At 56.2% G+C, this 16,608-nt stretch overlaps 1 protein-coding gene across 3 annotated transcripts in view; it reads left to right on the top strand.

Moving 5' to 3' along the window:
• SRGAP3 (SLIT-ROBO Rho GTPase activating protein 3) overlaps positions 1 to 16,608 on the top strand; it is a 78,816-nt gene that overhangs the window by 41,738 nt on the left and 20,470 nt on the right. For 2 of the 3 annotated variants that reach the window (XM_080350700.1, XM_080350698.1), the window contains 6 exons: positions 1,301 to 1,363; positions 5,702 to 5,887; positions 6,779 to 6,907; positions 15,000 to 15,221; positions 15,681 to 15,782; positions 15,992 to 16,189. In XM_080350700.1, coding sequence (XP_080206826.1) covers positions 1,322 to 1,363; positions 5,702 to 5,887; positions 6,779 to 6,907; positions 15,000 to 15,221; positions 15,681 to 15,782; positions 15,992 to 16,189 — 879 coding nt within the window. In that variant the 5' untranslated portion in view covers positions 1,301 to 1,321. The remainder of the gene's footprint in view (positions 1 to 1,300; positions 1,364 to 5,701; positions 5,888 to 6,778; positions 6,908 to 14,999; positions 15,222 to 15,680; positions 15,783 to 15,991; positions 16,190 to 16,608) is intronic. The other variant, XM_080350699.1, reaches the window with a different exon arrangement.

The raw sequence follows: 16,608 nt of genomic DNA, 5'->3' as shown, positions 1-16,608 counted from the left end.
GCAGAAGGCGGAGCAGCTCAGCACGGAGAACGCAGCGACCGCCTGCCCCCCCCAGAAACACGGGTGCTGTTGGAAACAGGCAGAGTCGAGCTGTAAGCTGCTTCTGGCCGTGGAGCAGGCCCGGCTTTTGCGCGCTCTGCTAGTCTTAGCCTGAAACGGCCCCACAGTGCGGGAGGGCATTACGTGTGGGATGCACAGAGCGGGGGCGGAGGTGCCCCCGGCCCGCGGGGCAGAGCGCGCTGCCCGTCGTTCTGCATTCACCGTGTGCTTGCAGGATAAATAAATGCGGTGGCGTTCCTGGTCGTGGTCTCTGAAACCCCGGCTGGGTGATCCATGGACAAACAGCGACCTCAAACAGAAACGCAGCATTCTGAAATGCTGCGAGGATTTGCTGTACTGCACATGTTCGTGTTTGGAATCACACGTTCTATTTTGTTAAGGATTTGTAGCAAATGGAAGGGAATCAAATCGCTAGTTTACTTTGAACCCTCACTGTCGCAGGCCTGTTGGGAGAAGAGGCCATCTGCGTTTGGGGTGTTATGTTTAGAAATGGAACAAACAAACCCCAGGTTGTGGATTGGCAGCTGTCTGATGTCTTTTCAGCTCCCAGAGCAGGAAAGATACTGGATGAGGTTTCTGGGCCCCGGGGCATTTCTGACGCTGCAGGCTTGTTTCTTTTATAACAACACATAGAATTGAACGCGGCGGCAGCGCGGCGCGGGCCGTGTCTGGGAGCGGGCAGGACGGTTCGGATGGACGTTCCAGCAGCGGTTGTGCCCCCTCCTGTTGTGAGCCGGGAGAGGAGAGGAGAGGAGAGGAGAGGAGAGGAGAGGAGAGGAGAGGAGAGGAGAGGAGAGGAGAGGAGAGCCCCGCGGGCTGGGAGCCGCCCGGAGAGCGCGGCTGGCGGCAGCGTCACCCACTCGCTGCGGTTTGTGCTTGTGGGATGGACGCGGAAGCCGTTGCTGGGGATTGCCGGGACCCGCTGGGCAGAGGCGTGGGAGGGCTGGGAACCAGCTCGTCTGGCTTTGCTGGGATCCGCTGGGTGCCTGGTTTGAGAAGAGAGGAGAGCGACTCGCTGCTGCCATCCCGCCAGCCCGCCAGGTCCCCAGCCTGTTCTGCGGTGCCACGGACCGGTGCCCCGGCCGCGCTGGGACCGGCAGCGGATCAGGAGATGCCTGCCACCTCATTTCTTCTTTCTGTAGTACTGGGAAGTCATACGATTTTGCCTCCAAAATGTATTTTCCTCTCAGAAATGCACCTTGTGAGCATAACAGTCACCACTCCTCTTGTTGTCTTCCAGAGTAAGGAGATTGGCCTCCAGATGCACGAAGAGCTCCTGAAAGTCACCAACGAGCTTTACACGGTGAGTGCTGAGCTGGTCCTGCCCTGCGGGCACCACATAACTGTGTCCCTTAGGAGATGTCCTGGGCATGGCCTGGTGGGATCCCTGGTGTCCTCAGCGCTCCGCGGTGCCTCGAGGCCCGTTCGGTGTCACTGGTATCACTGGTGTCACTGCCAGGCGCTGGTGGCCTCTGGGTGCTGGCTGGACTGAGCTTGGGCTGGAGCACGTGGAGCTTTGGGCTGGGGTGTGCTCGGTTCCCCTCCCCGCGGAGCGGTTGCCGTGTCCGGTGGGACACGCGCCATTATCCAGGACCGCTCTTCGGGCACTTTGGGCACTAATAGTGTTTGCTTCTGGCTCTTGCCCTGTAGCAATTGTGTTTTTAAATTTTATTTGTAGTTTAGGATCACCAAAGCAATACAAAGCCTGTCTTGCACTGGAAAATGGAGACAATAGGTTTGGTTTCTTTGGTTGTGTCTGCTACTGGTACATAAATAACGCTGCAGTAGGTTTATTCCTAAACAATCATTTTATTCCATCTTTTGAAAAATAGGCCTAAACAGAAGAGTATGAATGATATGATTTGAAATTTCTGCCGTACATCTTCTCTTAACAGGTTTGTTTCTGCGCTGGTTGGTGTGGTGAGACCTGCAGTGGGTGCACGGCCAGGGTGGCTTAAAAAGCCTGCGTGGGATTTGGGAACACGTTGTTGATGGCTGAATGTCACACGCCATTTTAGTGGCGGTGACTAATTAAGATTAATTACAACAGCAGCATGACAGGTGCAAAACAAGGGAAGACTGACAAGAACTGGGCTGACTGTGATACCTGTGTACTGGTGTTCCCAGAACCCAGACACGGGACAGGAGTGTCGCCTGTGGGACACAGCAGTGTGGTGTCCTTGGGACACCAGGGAAAAGGGGCTCAGTTGCACAGGGGCTTGTGGGGAGATCGGTGTGTGCTGGGGAGCTCTGGGGCGTCCTTGGCACTGACCTGCTCTGGCGTGTCCCTGTGTCACCGCAGTGACCAGGTACAGCACAGGGACCCCAGCCCAGGTCTGACCTGCTCTGGCGTGTCCCTGTGTCACCGCAGTGACCAGGTACAGCACAGGGACCCCAGCTCAGGGGACACTGAGCTGCTCTTTGTCAAATGTCATTTATCTGCGGCCAGCGCAAGGAAGTCGTTTGTCCTGCCAGTGGCCGAGCGATGTATCCACAGTGTGACTGTGCCCTGGCTTGGACGCTTTTTCAGCCTTCCAAAGGGGAATTCTGTGCGCTGTGTGGAAACGATATAATCTTTACAGGCTTCTCAGACATTCACTGTCTCAAACTTAAGCCAAAAAAACCTAAATTGATTTTAATTCAGCCTTGTTGCTGTTCTGATGCAAGTCACCCTGTGGACTCAGTGTGGAAAGAACCAAACCCCAAACCACACTGCTTTTGATTAAATAGGAAGTAGGTGACTTTCATTCTGAAGCAGGAGTTGCTTGTGACCAGTTCTGCACAGAACAAACGTAGCTGTGAATTGCAGGCAGCTTCATTCTCTTGACAGCTGCTCGCAGGCTGCAGCAGGTGCCGCGCTGCAGCCGCTCGGCTGCTCGCAGGTCCCTTTCTGCACCGCGCACGTTCCCCTCTGCAGGAGTCAGGCCGAGGTTCGGGTGGGAGCAGCAGTGACCCCAGTGCTCCGTTGGGTGTTTGCTGTGTGGTTCACGACAATGCGCTGTGTGATGTTTGGCTTTGTTTGCCATAACGCGGCTGGAGCTGAAGGCAGGTGGAGATGTCTGTAAGAGTCCTGTGATGGGAGCCGGTGAGATTCTTGGTCACTAGGTGTTGTTGAAGAGGATTGATAACTGTGAAATCAGTTGTCTTAATTAAAATAATATGTACAGATGCATTACCCAGGTTAAAACTACCAATAGCAGCCATTGCTCCTGTGCAGCAGGACTTGGAGGGGCTGTGGGAAGTTGTCCCTTCCCGTGGGGAGCGCTGTGCGGGGTGTCCAGCGTGAGGGACCCTCAGCGGGTGAGCACAGCCCCCGGGGCTGGTCTGCTGCCCCTGCTCACGAGCTGGGTAGAAGCAGGAGCGCTGCTAGCGGAAGGCAGCAGGCCGTGCCATTTGTGCTGGTATTTCAGCAATGGCCTCTATCCAGAACCTGGTATTAATATTGGAAAACACAACTTGTGTTGTTAAATAACTAATGAACGTTGGAACATATTTTTCTGCCTCCACTGCAGCTAATGAAGTTATTTGCAGAAAGGTCCCTGGGACGCAGCTGCGGCAGTTTCTCTTTCTGACACGATGCTGAGGGACAGGGACGGGGACGGTGCGGCTCGATCGCGATGCCAAGAGGGCGCGAGGGAGCTGCGGATCGAAGGGCTGATGGCCGCGGTGCAGGTGCTGCCCAGGCAAAATTAAGGCAGATATTGAAACAAACAGACATATCCCCCGGATTTCCAAGCGTGTTGGCACAGCCAGCTGTTTAATCCATTTCAGCAACACGGGTGCTGAAGTCCGGGGAAAGTATTTTGGCGTGGCCACAGTGGGTCCTTTGCACTTTAAGACTCCCTGGAAAGTCTCTTTAATAAGCCTGGTTCCTGTGTTGCCTTTCCAGGTTCAAGCAGGGGTAAAAGGGCCTTTGCTGGGGACATTTCCTCTGGCCTTGAGCAGCAGGTTGGCAGGGGCCGGTGCGGGTCCCAGGACACGAGCAGCAGGTCACTGGGGGCCGGCGCGGGTCCCGCACCACGATCAGCAGGCCATCGGGGGCCAGCGCGGGTCCCAGACCACGGTGTGTCGTGTGGCTCTGCCTGGCGGGTCCCGCGGCTCCGGCTGCACTGTGCTTGCCTTGGGGAACAGAGACAACCTATTAACGGTGCTCAAGTCTTTCAGGCTGAGTAACCTTCCCATAACCTTCAGATTTCACAGAAAACAGGCACTTTGGGCTGCTGTGTCGTCGTTGGGCTTTTCTGCCGCGCTGCACCGGGGCTTCTCTGGGGCTGGCGAAGCCTCTCTCGCTCCTGCCCCGCTGCACCCGAGTGCAGGGCTTTTCCTCTGAGCTTTTCAGGAGAAGATGGGGACAGCGAGGATGAGGAGGGCTCAGCGAATCCACTTGTCTTTCTCCTTAGGAAAAACCTGGAAATGGTTCTGTGTGTCCTGTGATGCACTGCAGGAGCTACAGTCTGAAATCTGTTTGAATCAGTGTTAGATTTTGCAGGATTTTGAACTACAGCAGCGCAGGAACAAGGCACAAGCCTTTGCTTACGGTCCTTGCAGTTGCCTGGAACCGCGGCTCCCGGCCGTGGCACATTTGTGCTTCGCTGTGGCACTTGGAGCCCGTTTGTGCTGACGTTTGTGCTTGGCAGGAGGAGAGATCATATGGTTCAGCCCAGCCTCGTCCAAGCGAAACGCTCCTGGCTCCTGCTGACAGCCGCAGCCGAGGAAGACTCTGTTTTCTTCATCAGGGCTCCTGCGCCTCGGCGGCTCCTGCGCCCCGGGCCCTGCGCCCCGGGCGGTTCGCGTGAGCCGATCTGCAGCGAGGAGCCGGCATCTCCGGCCTTGTCAAGGCGATGTGAAACTGAACATCCTCATCCCCAGGGGAGATGATAAAAGGGGACAACGTGACTAAAGGCATAAAGAGAGGAGAGCAGATGTGTTCCTCTTGCCAGCCCCATTAAAATGATCACAATGTGCCCTCTGGGCTTCTGTATCTGCAAGGAGAGGCTGCGGTGGAGGTTTTGCCTGCGGGAGTTTTCCTGGCAGTGGATCAGTGTCACTGATGGTGATCCTGAGTGTGAAGGACTGGCTGTCGCTGCAGCCTGCCCTGGCACTGACTGTGCTTACCCCAGCAGCAACAGAATTTAATGCTGATCAGAGACAAACTCCATTTCTGCTTGGGAACTGCGGCTCCTTCACCTTCCAGATGGGATCTGCTGTCAGGACGGTGCAGCAGGGCTTACGTTGGTGGGTTGGCTTAGCAGGTTTGAGTGTAGGAACAGAAGGGTTGGGTCAAAAGTGACTTCAGGTTGACCTTGGGCTCCTCGCAGTCTCTTGTCATGGAGCCCTTGTCCCAGGTGCAAGCGCTGGCAGTCCTGTCCCTGCGTGGTGGTGCAGGAGGATGCCTGCGCTCCGTGCGGCACGCCTCAGCCTGGCCCTGCGGCGGGGTGACAGTCCTTACACCAGTCCTGTGCCGTTTGGGAACAGGGCTAGTGATGGGCTTGGCTTTATGGGCTTTTCTTCCCACCTTGTTCCCTAATGCTGCAGTGGCCGCAGGCCGCCCGGGCACCGCCGAGGCTGCTGCGGCTGCCCAGGGCTGTCACCTTCTCGTGTGGCCATGGGGCAGGTGGCTCAGCAGCTCCTGTCTCCCCAGGTGATGAAGACGTACCACATGTACCACGCGGAGAGCATCAGCGCGGAGAGCAAGCTGAAGGAGGCGGAGAAGCAGGAGGAGAAGCAGTTCAACAAGTCAGGGGACATCAGCGTGAACCTGCTGCGGCACGAGGAGCGGCCCCAGCGGCGCAGCTCCGTCAAGAAGATTGAGAAGATGAAGGAGAAGGTGGGTGAGAGGGAAGGACACGGGAGCTGGGAGCCCAGGCTGCGCCGGGCGCCGAGGAGGCGCCGCACGGTGTCTGCCCCGGCACGGCCACGGCTGCCGCCCGCGCACCGGCCTGCTGCGGGGCCGGGTTTGCTCCTGTCCCGGGTTCCTTCCGCCCGCGGCTCGTGGCAGGCACCGCAAGCGTCAGCGCTATGAAATAATTGTGATCCTTCCTCTGCAGACTGTCTGGGAGTGAAGTGCAGCGTTTAGTTGGCTTTGCTAGTCAAAACACTTAACTCCATTCTGGCTTCGACAATCGCAGCATCTCCAAAACTGTAACTTTTCTGTTAATTTTGGAGAACAAGCCATAGCTTTGCCAGCCGGGACGGCTCTGCTCACGTGTCCCAGCGCTGGGACGCTGTCTAGCACCGCTGCTTTGAGGGGTTCAACCTTTAGAGCAGTGATCTGCCTGAGCAAATGCCCCAGATCTGAGCGCATCCGCTTCCCTGCGGAGTTTTGAATTCTGGGTCCCATTCTATATTTCGTGTCTTGGGCCTCTGGGCCAGGTTCCACTTCGATACAGCTGCACGAATCTGGAGCAAGTCCAAATGTATGTCAGCATATTGGGGAGGAAAATTTAGCCCTGTAATTTTGATTGATGCCAAAAGCGCCACGACTGCAGAGGCAGCGGCAGAGCAGCTGTGCTGGGCGCGCTCGTGTGCCTTGGCTGGCGGAACCGGGGTGCTCAGGGGCGGGCTCCGTCCTGGCAAGGGTGCCTGTTTCCATACCCAGTACCAATTGTATTAATTAACGCATCCCGCCCAGGCTGCAGGGTGCTGCGGGGCCCTGCAGAAGGGGAGCTGTGAAAGGAGCATCCTGTTTGTACTCTGACGCTCCGTTCTGCTTTTTCAGAGACAAGCCAAATATTCCGAGAACAAGCTGAAGTGTACTAAAGCCCGCAACGACTACCTGCTGAACCTGGCCGCCACCAACGCCGCTGTCAGTAAATACTACATCCACGACGTCTCCGACCTCATCGATGTAAGTCTGCCTCCCTGCACCCTGCACAGCTACATCCTCAGCACGTTTGGTCCAGAAGTGTGCCCTCAGTTGCTGGTGATGAAGGGGCATTTGTTGAGGCTTTAAAATAGGTTTGACTGGGGCCTGAAAATGTGCTGTACATTTGGATATGTTTTCCCTGTGGTGTTTTTCCCCCAGCACACACGCTGGTGCGAGTGTGTGAGCAGCGCTGGAGCTCCGATACGTGGGAGGCACAGAACCGTAGCAGGGCTGGGGCAGGAGGGACCGTTCCGGATGATCTGGTCCGGCCCTCTGCCCCGGGCAGGGCGCGTTCGGTGCCTCGCGCTGCTTGGAGCCCATCCAGCCGGCATCGCTGCAGGGACGCGGTGTCCACAGCTTCTGTGGGCAGCGCTCAGCCAGCCGCGCTGGAGCTTTGTGGTGGCCACGTGATCACACAGCAAAGTCATTGATTCGTATTTATGCTACATACAAACTTCTTGCAGCCGTGTCTGGGGAAAAAGGTGCAGTTTTTTGTTATAACTGCAGGGTATGAACCAGCCTGAGCCCAACGCTTTCCTGAGCACATAACAGGGGATTCTGGATTGAGCTGTGTTTCAGTTACAGACCAGACATGGCTCGAACGTTTTCAGGCCGGGGTCTGGGTGCGGCGCACGCCGGCTCTGCCTCCGGACCGCGCAGACCTGGTCCTTTCCCCGCGTTCAAGTGGAGGCGTGACGTGCCACGGCTCCCGGCGGCCGGGCGTGCTGCAGCCGGGTCTTCTGCGGGCACACAGCTCCTGGAGTTTGAGGCCGGGCTTCCCCTGGCCCACCCGTTAGTCTGTGTTGGGAACAGATAAACTCTTGTGAAGATCAGGTGCTCCTCGTTGTCCTTGTTGAAGGCAGGTGTTTGTTGCAACTCCCCGGGCTGTGCCGCTGTCGCGGCCGCTGAGCGCGGTGGAGCTGCCGCCCGGCTGTGCCCACACGGCGTGCCGCACCAAACAGCGGCGGCAGGGACTGGAGCTCGTGTGCATCAGCGACTCCTACAAACTGCTTTCAAATGATTCAAGAGAAGAGATTCCCGTTTCTTCCTTTAATAGGCGTCTGCGCAGTGGTGTGGATTGCGCTGTGCGGTTTCCTCCTGCTGGAGTTGCTCCAACAAGCACATAAATAACTGATCTCTAAGTACCGAGTTAGTCTGGCTTCGTCATTATCTAAATGTACCATTTAAAAATGAGCCGGAGTATTTATCTCCTTTACTAAGCTACTAACGTATATTTATTCTTCTAAGCATTAATTAAAGTAAGTCTGATGCAAAACCCCTGATGATTCAAGATTTTGAGATACGATAAAATATTCTCAGTATGTTCTTTTTGTTCTCTTTATTATTTAAGATGTATTTAGCCATATTGAAAGACTAATCACATGATTATGGAAACATTTGAACAGCAAGGTATGATAACACCTTGATTTATCTGTGGGGTTTCTGCTTTTTGTTGTGTATATTCTTGCTCACTTACTAGTTTTTAAGCAAGAATGACTTATTTTCATGGCGCTGTGAGGACTTTGATTTCCCGGAGAGCTGCCGAGTTCCATTTTGGTTCTGGCTGTTTATATTATTCCTCCCAACGTTATTTCCTCGCTGGCACTGCCCCTGAGCCAGCAGATGGCTTTTGTGCCGCGCTTCGGGAACCCCTTCGGGGGACTTTGACTCAAGCACGTTCGGCTCCGCGCGGCTGAATCCCGCTGATTACATATTCTGTTCGCCAAAGAAAACAGTGTTGGATGTGCGAGCTGCACACGGGTGTCCTGGTTCTAAAGCTCCACAAGGAAGAGCAGTTTATTTGAACGGACTTCTGTACAAATTCAATATATTAGGCAGGAGCACGGCCAGAGGGGTTTGGCAGAAGGTGCTGGGGGACGCGGCGCTGGCGCAGCCATGGCCCGGGGCCTCCTGTGGGCGCGTGAGCCGCAGCAAGGACAGTGAAAGCGGGTATTTCTAGATGCGGTTTTAAAGGGAGTGTCTCAGTGTCAGTGGGTTTAGCACTGGTGAGACGACGGTGCCTCTCAGCAGGGACGGCGCTGTTTGCAGACCCGGGCTGCGGACACGCAGGACACGAGTTCCCTGGGCTCGGAGCAGGGCTGGGGAATTGCACCTGTGCTCCCGGCCGGTTCCCGGCGTGGGTTCGGCTCCCGGCCGTTTCCTGGGTGGGTTCGGCTCCCGGCTGGGCTGGCTGGGCGGCAGCGGTGCCCGGGGGCCACATCCGTGCAGAGCCCGCAGCTCCCGGGGCCGGTGAGCGATGCCCGCGCTGTCTGTCAGGATGCGGGGGTGCTGGGAGTTCTGCACACCCTGCACATCAAGCACAAATTGCCGTGTGCGGGTTTTTGATTTGTAGGCAAATCCGAACCGTCAGGACGCTGGAGCAGCTAATTTAGCAGCATTTCCCCCAAATCCCAGGCGGCTCCGTGTCATCTGTTAGGGACAGCACTGACATTTCCGTGCCCTCGGCGGCACCGCGGAGCAGTGACTTTGTCACAAAGCCGTCGTGCTAATCTCGCGCTCTGGCGAGAGAGAAGGTCCCAGCTGCTCTGGGGAGGGCGGGGAGTCCTCCCCGGGCTGTGGTTTTAATGAGAAATGGAAAACTCGATCAGAGGAGCCGTGAAGCGGCGCAAAGCGTGTCCGTCCCGCCTCCGTCTCCAGCAGCCTTTTTGTTTTGTCCTTTACAAAGAGAGAAGAATACAGAGACGGATCAAATTAGACCTGGGCTTAAAGCATGCCGTTGTGCCTCTTCCCTCAAAGAACCATGTGTTCTATTAAAACGCCTGGGTTCGGCTCTCATTTCTGTTATTAACTGTGTGAGCAAGTTAATCTCTTTGGCCACATATGTGAAGTGGAGATAAAGCTGCTTATCCATCCCTCCGGATTTCAGTGTGAAACGGCTGCAGAATATTCTGAAGTGGCCACATGAAAGATATCTCTAGATGGAGCGGAGGGAAATGTAGTGGTGTCAGTACGGACTGATCCACCAGAACTTGTTTGGCCTCCGGTCCATCCCTTGGGAACAGCAGCTTGCTTCTGGAGGGATTAGTGCGTGTGCCGTGTCGGAGACGAACAAGCAAGGAAAGGAGGAGAATTCTGAGGAATTCAGTATTATGCTTTACTGCCAAATTGTTCAGTCTGTAGAAAACTTGGCGGATGGCATTGCCATTTTTCACATGGTCAAGTGACGCTCAGTCAAGTTAAGAAACAGAAGCAGCAGCCAAAATTGTTACATCAAAGATCTGCAGCTGGCTTGACTCAGCTCACAGTAAAGCTCCAGGTTGTGCAGCCGTGGCAGGAGAGTAGAGGCTGGAAAATACGGGTATAAATGCATAGTATCTTTAGGGAAAGGGCAAAGAAAGAAATGAGGATAAAAGAGAACACAGCAGCGCAGCAACGCAAAGAATGAGCCTTCCATGGGGAGCAACGAGGCTGCCTCGGGGTTCGGTGCCGTCACCGCGGGGCTGCTGTGTCCTTGTTGCGGGTGTCCCGCAGTGCAGCAGTTGGGGAATGTCACCTGAGCTGGTCCGGAGGAGGCTCGGGGAGGCGACACTCCGGGTTTGGGAGCTTTGCAGGGCTGAGGAGGCAGCGGTGGCGCTGGGGCGGGTGTTGGCTGCAGGGCCCCCCCATTGGACACCCCCAGACAAGCTTGGGGTGCAGAGCTCCGGGTGCGGGTTCCCGGGCAGAGCAAACCCCTCAGGCGCCGCGGTGCATGGCGAGCCCTGCGGCTGCCCCGCGGGGGCAGCAGCGCGTGCCGGGGCGGCAGCGCCCCGGTGCAGGCACCGCGGGCGAGGTGCTGCGGCACCGCAGGGAGGTGGGTGATGAAACCACAAATACCCGTATGCCGTTAAAAGCTTCATGCGTGTTAGGAGGACAGATAGAAGAGAAAGGATTACATATGTATGATCTTTTTCAACACAGAGCTTCCGTGGGTGAGGAGACGATGGGAAGGCGATGGTGCATTTGCTTCGTGCGTTTGCTTGGTTTCCATTCAGAAATGGGACATCGTTTTTTCATACACCAGTACCCTGGTCTGGTAAACTTCTATTACTCCTCTGAACTCAGGTTGTTAATGATCGCTACCTGTTCGTAAGCGGGAACCATAAATCATGGCACTCTACTAATGACACCGATTTACACTAAGCTGTGTTTGACGTACTGTATTGAACTGAAAGAATCCAACCAATACATGTTTCTTAAATGTTGCTGGTCCTGGCTTTAATAATATGGCAAAACTACCTTTTTTGCCAAAGTTTGCACACAGTAAATGATTTATTCCCCTCGTGGATACCACGGCGCTTGAATTGCCTTGCTAAACTAAACATGCTGATTGTTTTACGATTTAGAAGTGTCGTGCACTCTGTAAATTTTACAGCCTGAAGACCATAATCAGTCTTTGTCTGATAAACTTTATTAGCTTGGTACAACACAGCAGCAGTGCTTTACTTCAGAAAAATGATTTCTCCTTGATACTTTGGGCTGCTTTTCCCAGCGGTTTGACAGGAACTCACGTCCTTTGAAAGGATAATTTACCAATGTGTTCATTGTAACAAAACGAAACCAACACACCAGCCCCAAACAAGCAAAAGCCCTGACCCTCAAAAACCCAAACCAGCAAACAACATTGAAACATCCCTAAGAAAACACTTGGGGGAGGGAAGTGCTGCAGAGAGACTAAGGAGCACAATAAAATGCAGGTTAAAAATCCTTCAGAAAGTAACGTGCTCCAGAGACCATAGAGTTGATTAACTATGGCTAGGTTTTGAAAAGGGCTACATGATATTTGGCTCTGTAATATTTATAGTTAAAGAACCTTTGATTAGAAATAATCCAATCTCACGCTTCAGGGCACGGGGTGATTGCTGGGAGGGCCGGGAGGAACCTGCCCCCCCGCCGGGATCCACACAGCATTCCCCGCTCGGCCGAAAATGAACGAGTGGTTCCGGAGATGCTGTGGTGGCTGTTGTTGGGGAGGCGCTGTTGGGGAGATGTTGCGTGGGCGCTGCTTGGGACAGAGCTGGGCTGGGCTGGCCGGGCCGGTTGCGTTGAGGAGCTCCGAGGCTGCGGGGTCGGGCGCAGGGGAATGGCAGCGCAGGGGAATGGCGACGCGGTCGGCGCCCCGGCCCCTCCGCACGGCGCTGCGCCGGGTGAATCGCACACAGATGGGTGATGGCCGTGCCATTTGGGCCAAAACCAGCTTGCTCGAGCTCCGGGCTGTTTGCTTCTCCAGTTGGACACCGTAATATTTCCACCCCTTGCAGGGGTATTACCAGGCTGAATGCATTAACGCACAGAGAGCTTTGAGCTCTCCAGATGAAAGGCGCTGCAGAAGGACTAAGGCTTGTTATTTGTGGTTCTAATTTATTTTCCATCAAAGGGATGAGAGGGGTGAGAAAATGCCATTTGTTCTGGAGCTGGGAGCGGGAGTTTGAAGTATTTCCCCTGCCCTTTGTGTGTAGCTCTGGAGTTGACGGCAGTCCCGCTCTGTTCTCCGGGCAGGGGGCTGTGGAGCAGCCGGCACGGCGCTGCTCACCAGCGGCTTCAAGGGCCGCAGCTCTGAGCGAAGCGCCTGCCCTGGTTCTCGGTAGCAGCCGAGGTCCGGGCGCTGCAGATTCCCGCTGCTTCAGCACCAGGTCAGCGTCGGAGTCAAGGGGAGCTTGCACAGGGACTTCTTTTCCTCCGGAGCAGCTGGCAGTGCCCTGAGCCCCAGTTCCTCGGATTCTGCGCCGCTCAGCCGTTGTGCTGTGTGCCTCGGGAACTCCCGGCCTTGAGCGGCGGCGGCGATTTTCTCCTGCTGTTATTCTTTTTATAGCACCAGTTTCCAAGGGGGTGGGAGAACGACAGCGAGGGGCTGGGAGGTGTGATGAGGAACGAGCACAATCCCGTGTTCAGGACTCAGAACTGCAGTCGGTGGGTTGGGGTGGGAGAGCAGGTCCTGCCCCAGCATCGGCACGGGGGTCTGGGCCCCCAACCTGCCCTGCCTGCACCCCAGCCTGCCTGTACCCTGAACCTGCCTGCGCCCCAGCCTGCCCTGCCTGCACCCTGAACCTGCATGTACCCTGAACCTGCCCGCGCCCCAGCCTGCCTGTACCCTGAACCTGCCTGCACCCTGAACCTGCTCACACCCCAGCCTGCCCGCACCCCGCTCCGCCCCGGGCTGCCCGCGGGCAGGGGGTGCACCCGCACGGCCTCGGGGCCAGGGCAGCTGTGGGGCCGCATCCTGGCTCGGGGGTTCCTCTGTGCAGCCCCGAGCACTCGCACAGGCGTTCACACTGGAGCTGTCCCGTGGAGGGGCTCGTGGCGCTAAAACAAGATTTCGCCTCAAGCGGTGAATAGAAATTTGCCCTGATTCCTTGTTTTATGTGGTGCTTGCTGATTTGTGAAGGCAGAGCTATACCAGTCCTTAACTGCCCATATTTTCCAGTAATAAGATTAGAAGCTAAATAGAAGCGGGATAAGTGGTGGATTATGACTGTTTGATAGTTCCTGCAAAAATCCTCATTATTGCACATGTGTTTTCTCTGCGTTGAAAGGCTGGATGGGGTGGGCTGTGCTCCTGTGTCTGTGAGCAGGAGCCGGCCCAGTGTGGTTTTACTGCTGCTTTCCGCACAGACTGAACCGAAGACAGCCCTGTGAGTTGATCTGAGCTGAGGGCTGTCTCTTCGGATCGGCAGAACGCACAGGACGACGTCTTCGGTTGGAGCTGCTTGTAGCACCAGCTGAGCTTTTGTGTTTCACTTCAGGTTTATCAGTACTGATGTTCTGATGCAGAATCACTTTTTATGCCTTTCTGCGTCGGTTCAGCGATGCCTGTGGGTGCTGGAGAGCCGGAGGAGGCTCCTCTGACACGCCAGCTCCCCGCAGGCGTTCTGCCGCTGTGGAAATCTGGTCTCATTTTGGGTCAATAAGAATATGCTGGCAATCTTCCTGCTCTTTTCTGGAGGTTTTTGTGCCGCGCTGGTGCTCCTGGCGGCGGTTCTGCTGGGGCTGAAGCCACTGACCCCGTGCCGAGGTGGGTTTGGTGAGGTGAGGGCTTTGGCTCGCTCTTCAAGCTGCGCGGCAGCAAAGCATCTCGGCTTCCTAATGCAAGCTGTCCTGGGCTCGCGTTCACGTGGTAAGAGCAGTTTGCTGGCGCTGGTCAGTGTGGTGCTGCACGCTGGGGGAGGTGTTTCTCACGGGTGTCCCTGTCCCACCAGGGTGTCCCTGTGACCCACAACCCTCCTGCACCTGGTATATCTCCGCAGGTCAAGCTGTGGACCGTGTGTCACTGCCACCGCCTGCGGTGACCGGCTGTGCCCCAGGCAGCGCTGGGTGTGCTGGGGACACAGGGTTACGAAACACCCCACAGAGGCTACAGCCAGAATTACCCAACCTTACATCCTCTCTCAGGAGCTCCCGCCCTCTCCTCCGTCCCAGAACCACAAGTGCCCCCGTTCTGGAGGCAGCCCCCGTGCTCACCGCGCTCTCCGCACAGCCCCTGGGCTGCGCTCCGGCTGCTGCCCGCGTCCTCCCTCTTGCCTTTCCCCGCAGACAATGTCTCGGAGCGTTGGTGGCACCGGGGTGCCCGTCCCGCTCCCCGCGGGCTCGTGCTGTGCCAGGGCGCCGCTCCGGACGGGCAGGGGTTGCTGAGAGTTGCTTTTTGCTCAGCCGTGATCAAGCGTTCATAGCAGCAAATGCCTGTGCCATTGCTGTACTTAACATGCCAAACTCAATTATATCGAAAAGAGAGTTTAAAAACAGGCTTTTGTCTAACGTACAGTATTTTGGCAGCAATTAGCTCAGAGTTTTATCGTTTTCCCCAAGGTGAACATGAGAATGATCAGTTATGCATGAGAAGTTGCTCTGTTGTGAGAGAGGCAGCAGTGCCTGGCAAGGATAAAGGGATGTGCACGGACTGCAGGGCACGTCTTGCAGTGCCATCTTGTGAGGACGTCCGCCTGCCTTTGTGTGGTTAAATACAGCCCGGTATGACAGGGCTGCTGTTGCTCTGGGGCATACAGTGTCTTTTTGGATGTCTTACCCCTAGAAGAAGGGTGGGATCGTTTGTGTGACCAGACCCTTCCTTGGTGTTTCTCAGTGCTGTGATCTGGGATTCCACGCCAGCCTTGCTCGGACCTTCCGGACGTACCTGTCTGCCGAGTACAACCTGGAAACCTCCCGCCACGAGGGCCTGGACATCATCGAGAACGCCGTGGACAACCTGGACGCGCGGAGCGACAAGCACACCATCATGGACATGTGCAACCAGGTCTTCTGCCCGCCGCTGAAGTTCGAGTTCCAGCCCCACATGGGGGATGAGGTAGTGTGCTGGCCTGGGCTGGCTTCCGCCTCCCTTAACATCCCCGTTAAATGATTTCTGACTCCTTATCCCCCTCTGTTCTGTCTTCACATGCTGCTGTTTGTGTTTCTTTACTTAATGAGACGCTTGGCTCATTAGCACTCCTCCTCTCAGTCTGCCTCTCGCTCCGTATCTCTCCCAATTAGGAAGCCTGTGGTTTGATTCGCAGCTGAACTGCCCAGCAGATTTGTAAAGTGGAGCTTTGATTTACCTGCTGTAATTGGGAGACGTCAGAGGCAGCTTTGCAGTGCCGGGTGGAGAACGCTTTGTGCTGGCCAGGTCCAGGCACTGCTGATCGGAACCCGGGTGACGCAGCCTGGCTGGAGGCTGCGAGGGGCTTGTGGGTGCCCGAGGGAATGATTTTGGTGTTTAAATGTGTGTCCGGTCGGTGCGTGACCCCTGACCGCTCTCCCGTCTCAGGTGTGCCAGGTCAGCGCGCAGCAGCCCGTGCAGACCGAGCTGCTCATGCGGTACCACCAGCTGCAGTCGCGACTCGCCACCCTCAAGATAGAGAACGAAGAGGTGAGGAGTTGCCGCGGGTGTCGCGTTTGGCCTCGTGGGCAGCGTTGCTCGGCCGTTTCCCGTTGTGTGGGGGTTCCTGGGGGCTCCGATGGGGGCTCCTTCCACTGGGAGCAGGGGCTGGTGGGAGCTGCCTCTTGGCCACTTGTTCTGGCTCCAGATGTGTCCCTTTCCCAGCCTGCGTCCAGACCGTGCTGCCTCCTCTCTGATAGGTACGGAAAACCCTGGATGCCACGATGCAGACTTTGCAGGACATGCTGACGGTGGAGGATTTTGATGTCTCAGACGCCTTCCAGCATAGTCGCTCCACTGAGTCGGTCAAATCAGCTGCATCAGAGACCTACATGAGTAAAATAAACATCGCCAAGAGGAGAGCCAACCAGCAGGAAACCGAAATGTTCTATTTTACAGTGAGTCTCATCTCCTGCAATACAGCACACAAAGTATTAATTGCTAGGGCGCCGTCCCATTGTAAGTGCTCATTAGTCAAGAGTAAGAACCGGTTCAGTCTCTTTCTTCGTGCTGTGCGTGGTTAGGGTTGGAGCCCCTGTCTCGGCGGCCGGGCTGCGCTGGGGACAGGCAGGGCAGGGCAGGGACAGGGACGGGCAGGGCAGGGCAGTGCTGGGGACGGACAGGGATGGGCAGTGCTAGGGACGGGCAGTGCTAGGGACGGGCAGTGCTGGGGACGGGCAGTGCTGGGGACGGGCAGCGCTAGGGACGGGCAGGGCAGGGACAGGCAGGGCAGGGACGGGCAGTGCCGGGGACGGGCAGGGCAGGGACGGGCAGGACAGTGCTTGGGACGGGCAGTCCAGCGCCTGCCGCGTTCTTC

This window comes from Nesoenas mayeri, assembly GCF_963082525.1.
Source record: "Nesoenas mayeri genome assembly, chromosome: 10".
NCBI lineage: Eukaryota > Metazoa > Chordata > Aves > Columbiformes > Columbidae > Nesoenas > Nesoenas mayeri.
Note: the sequence above shows the minus strand (reverse complement) of the source record. Positions and strands in the feature narration are given on the sequence as shown.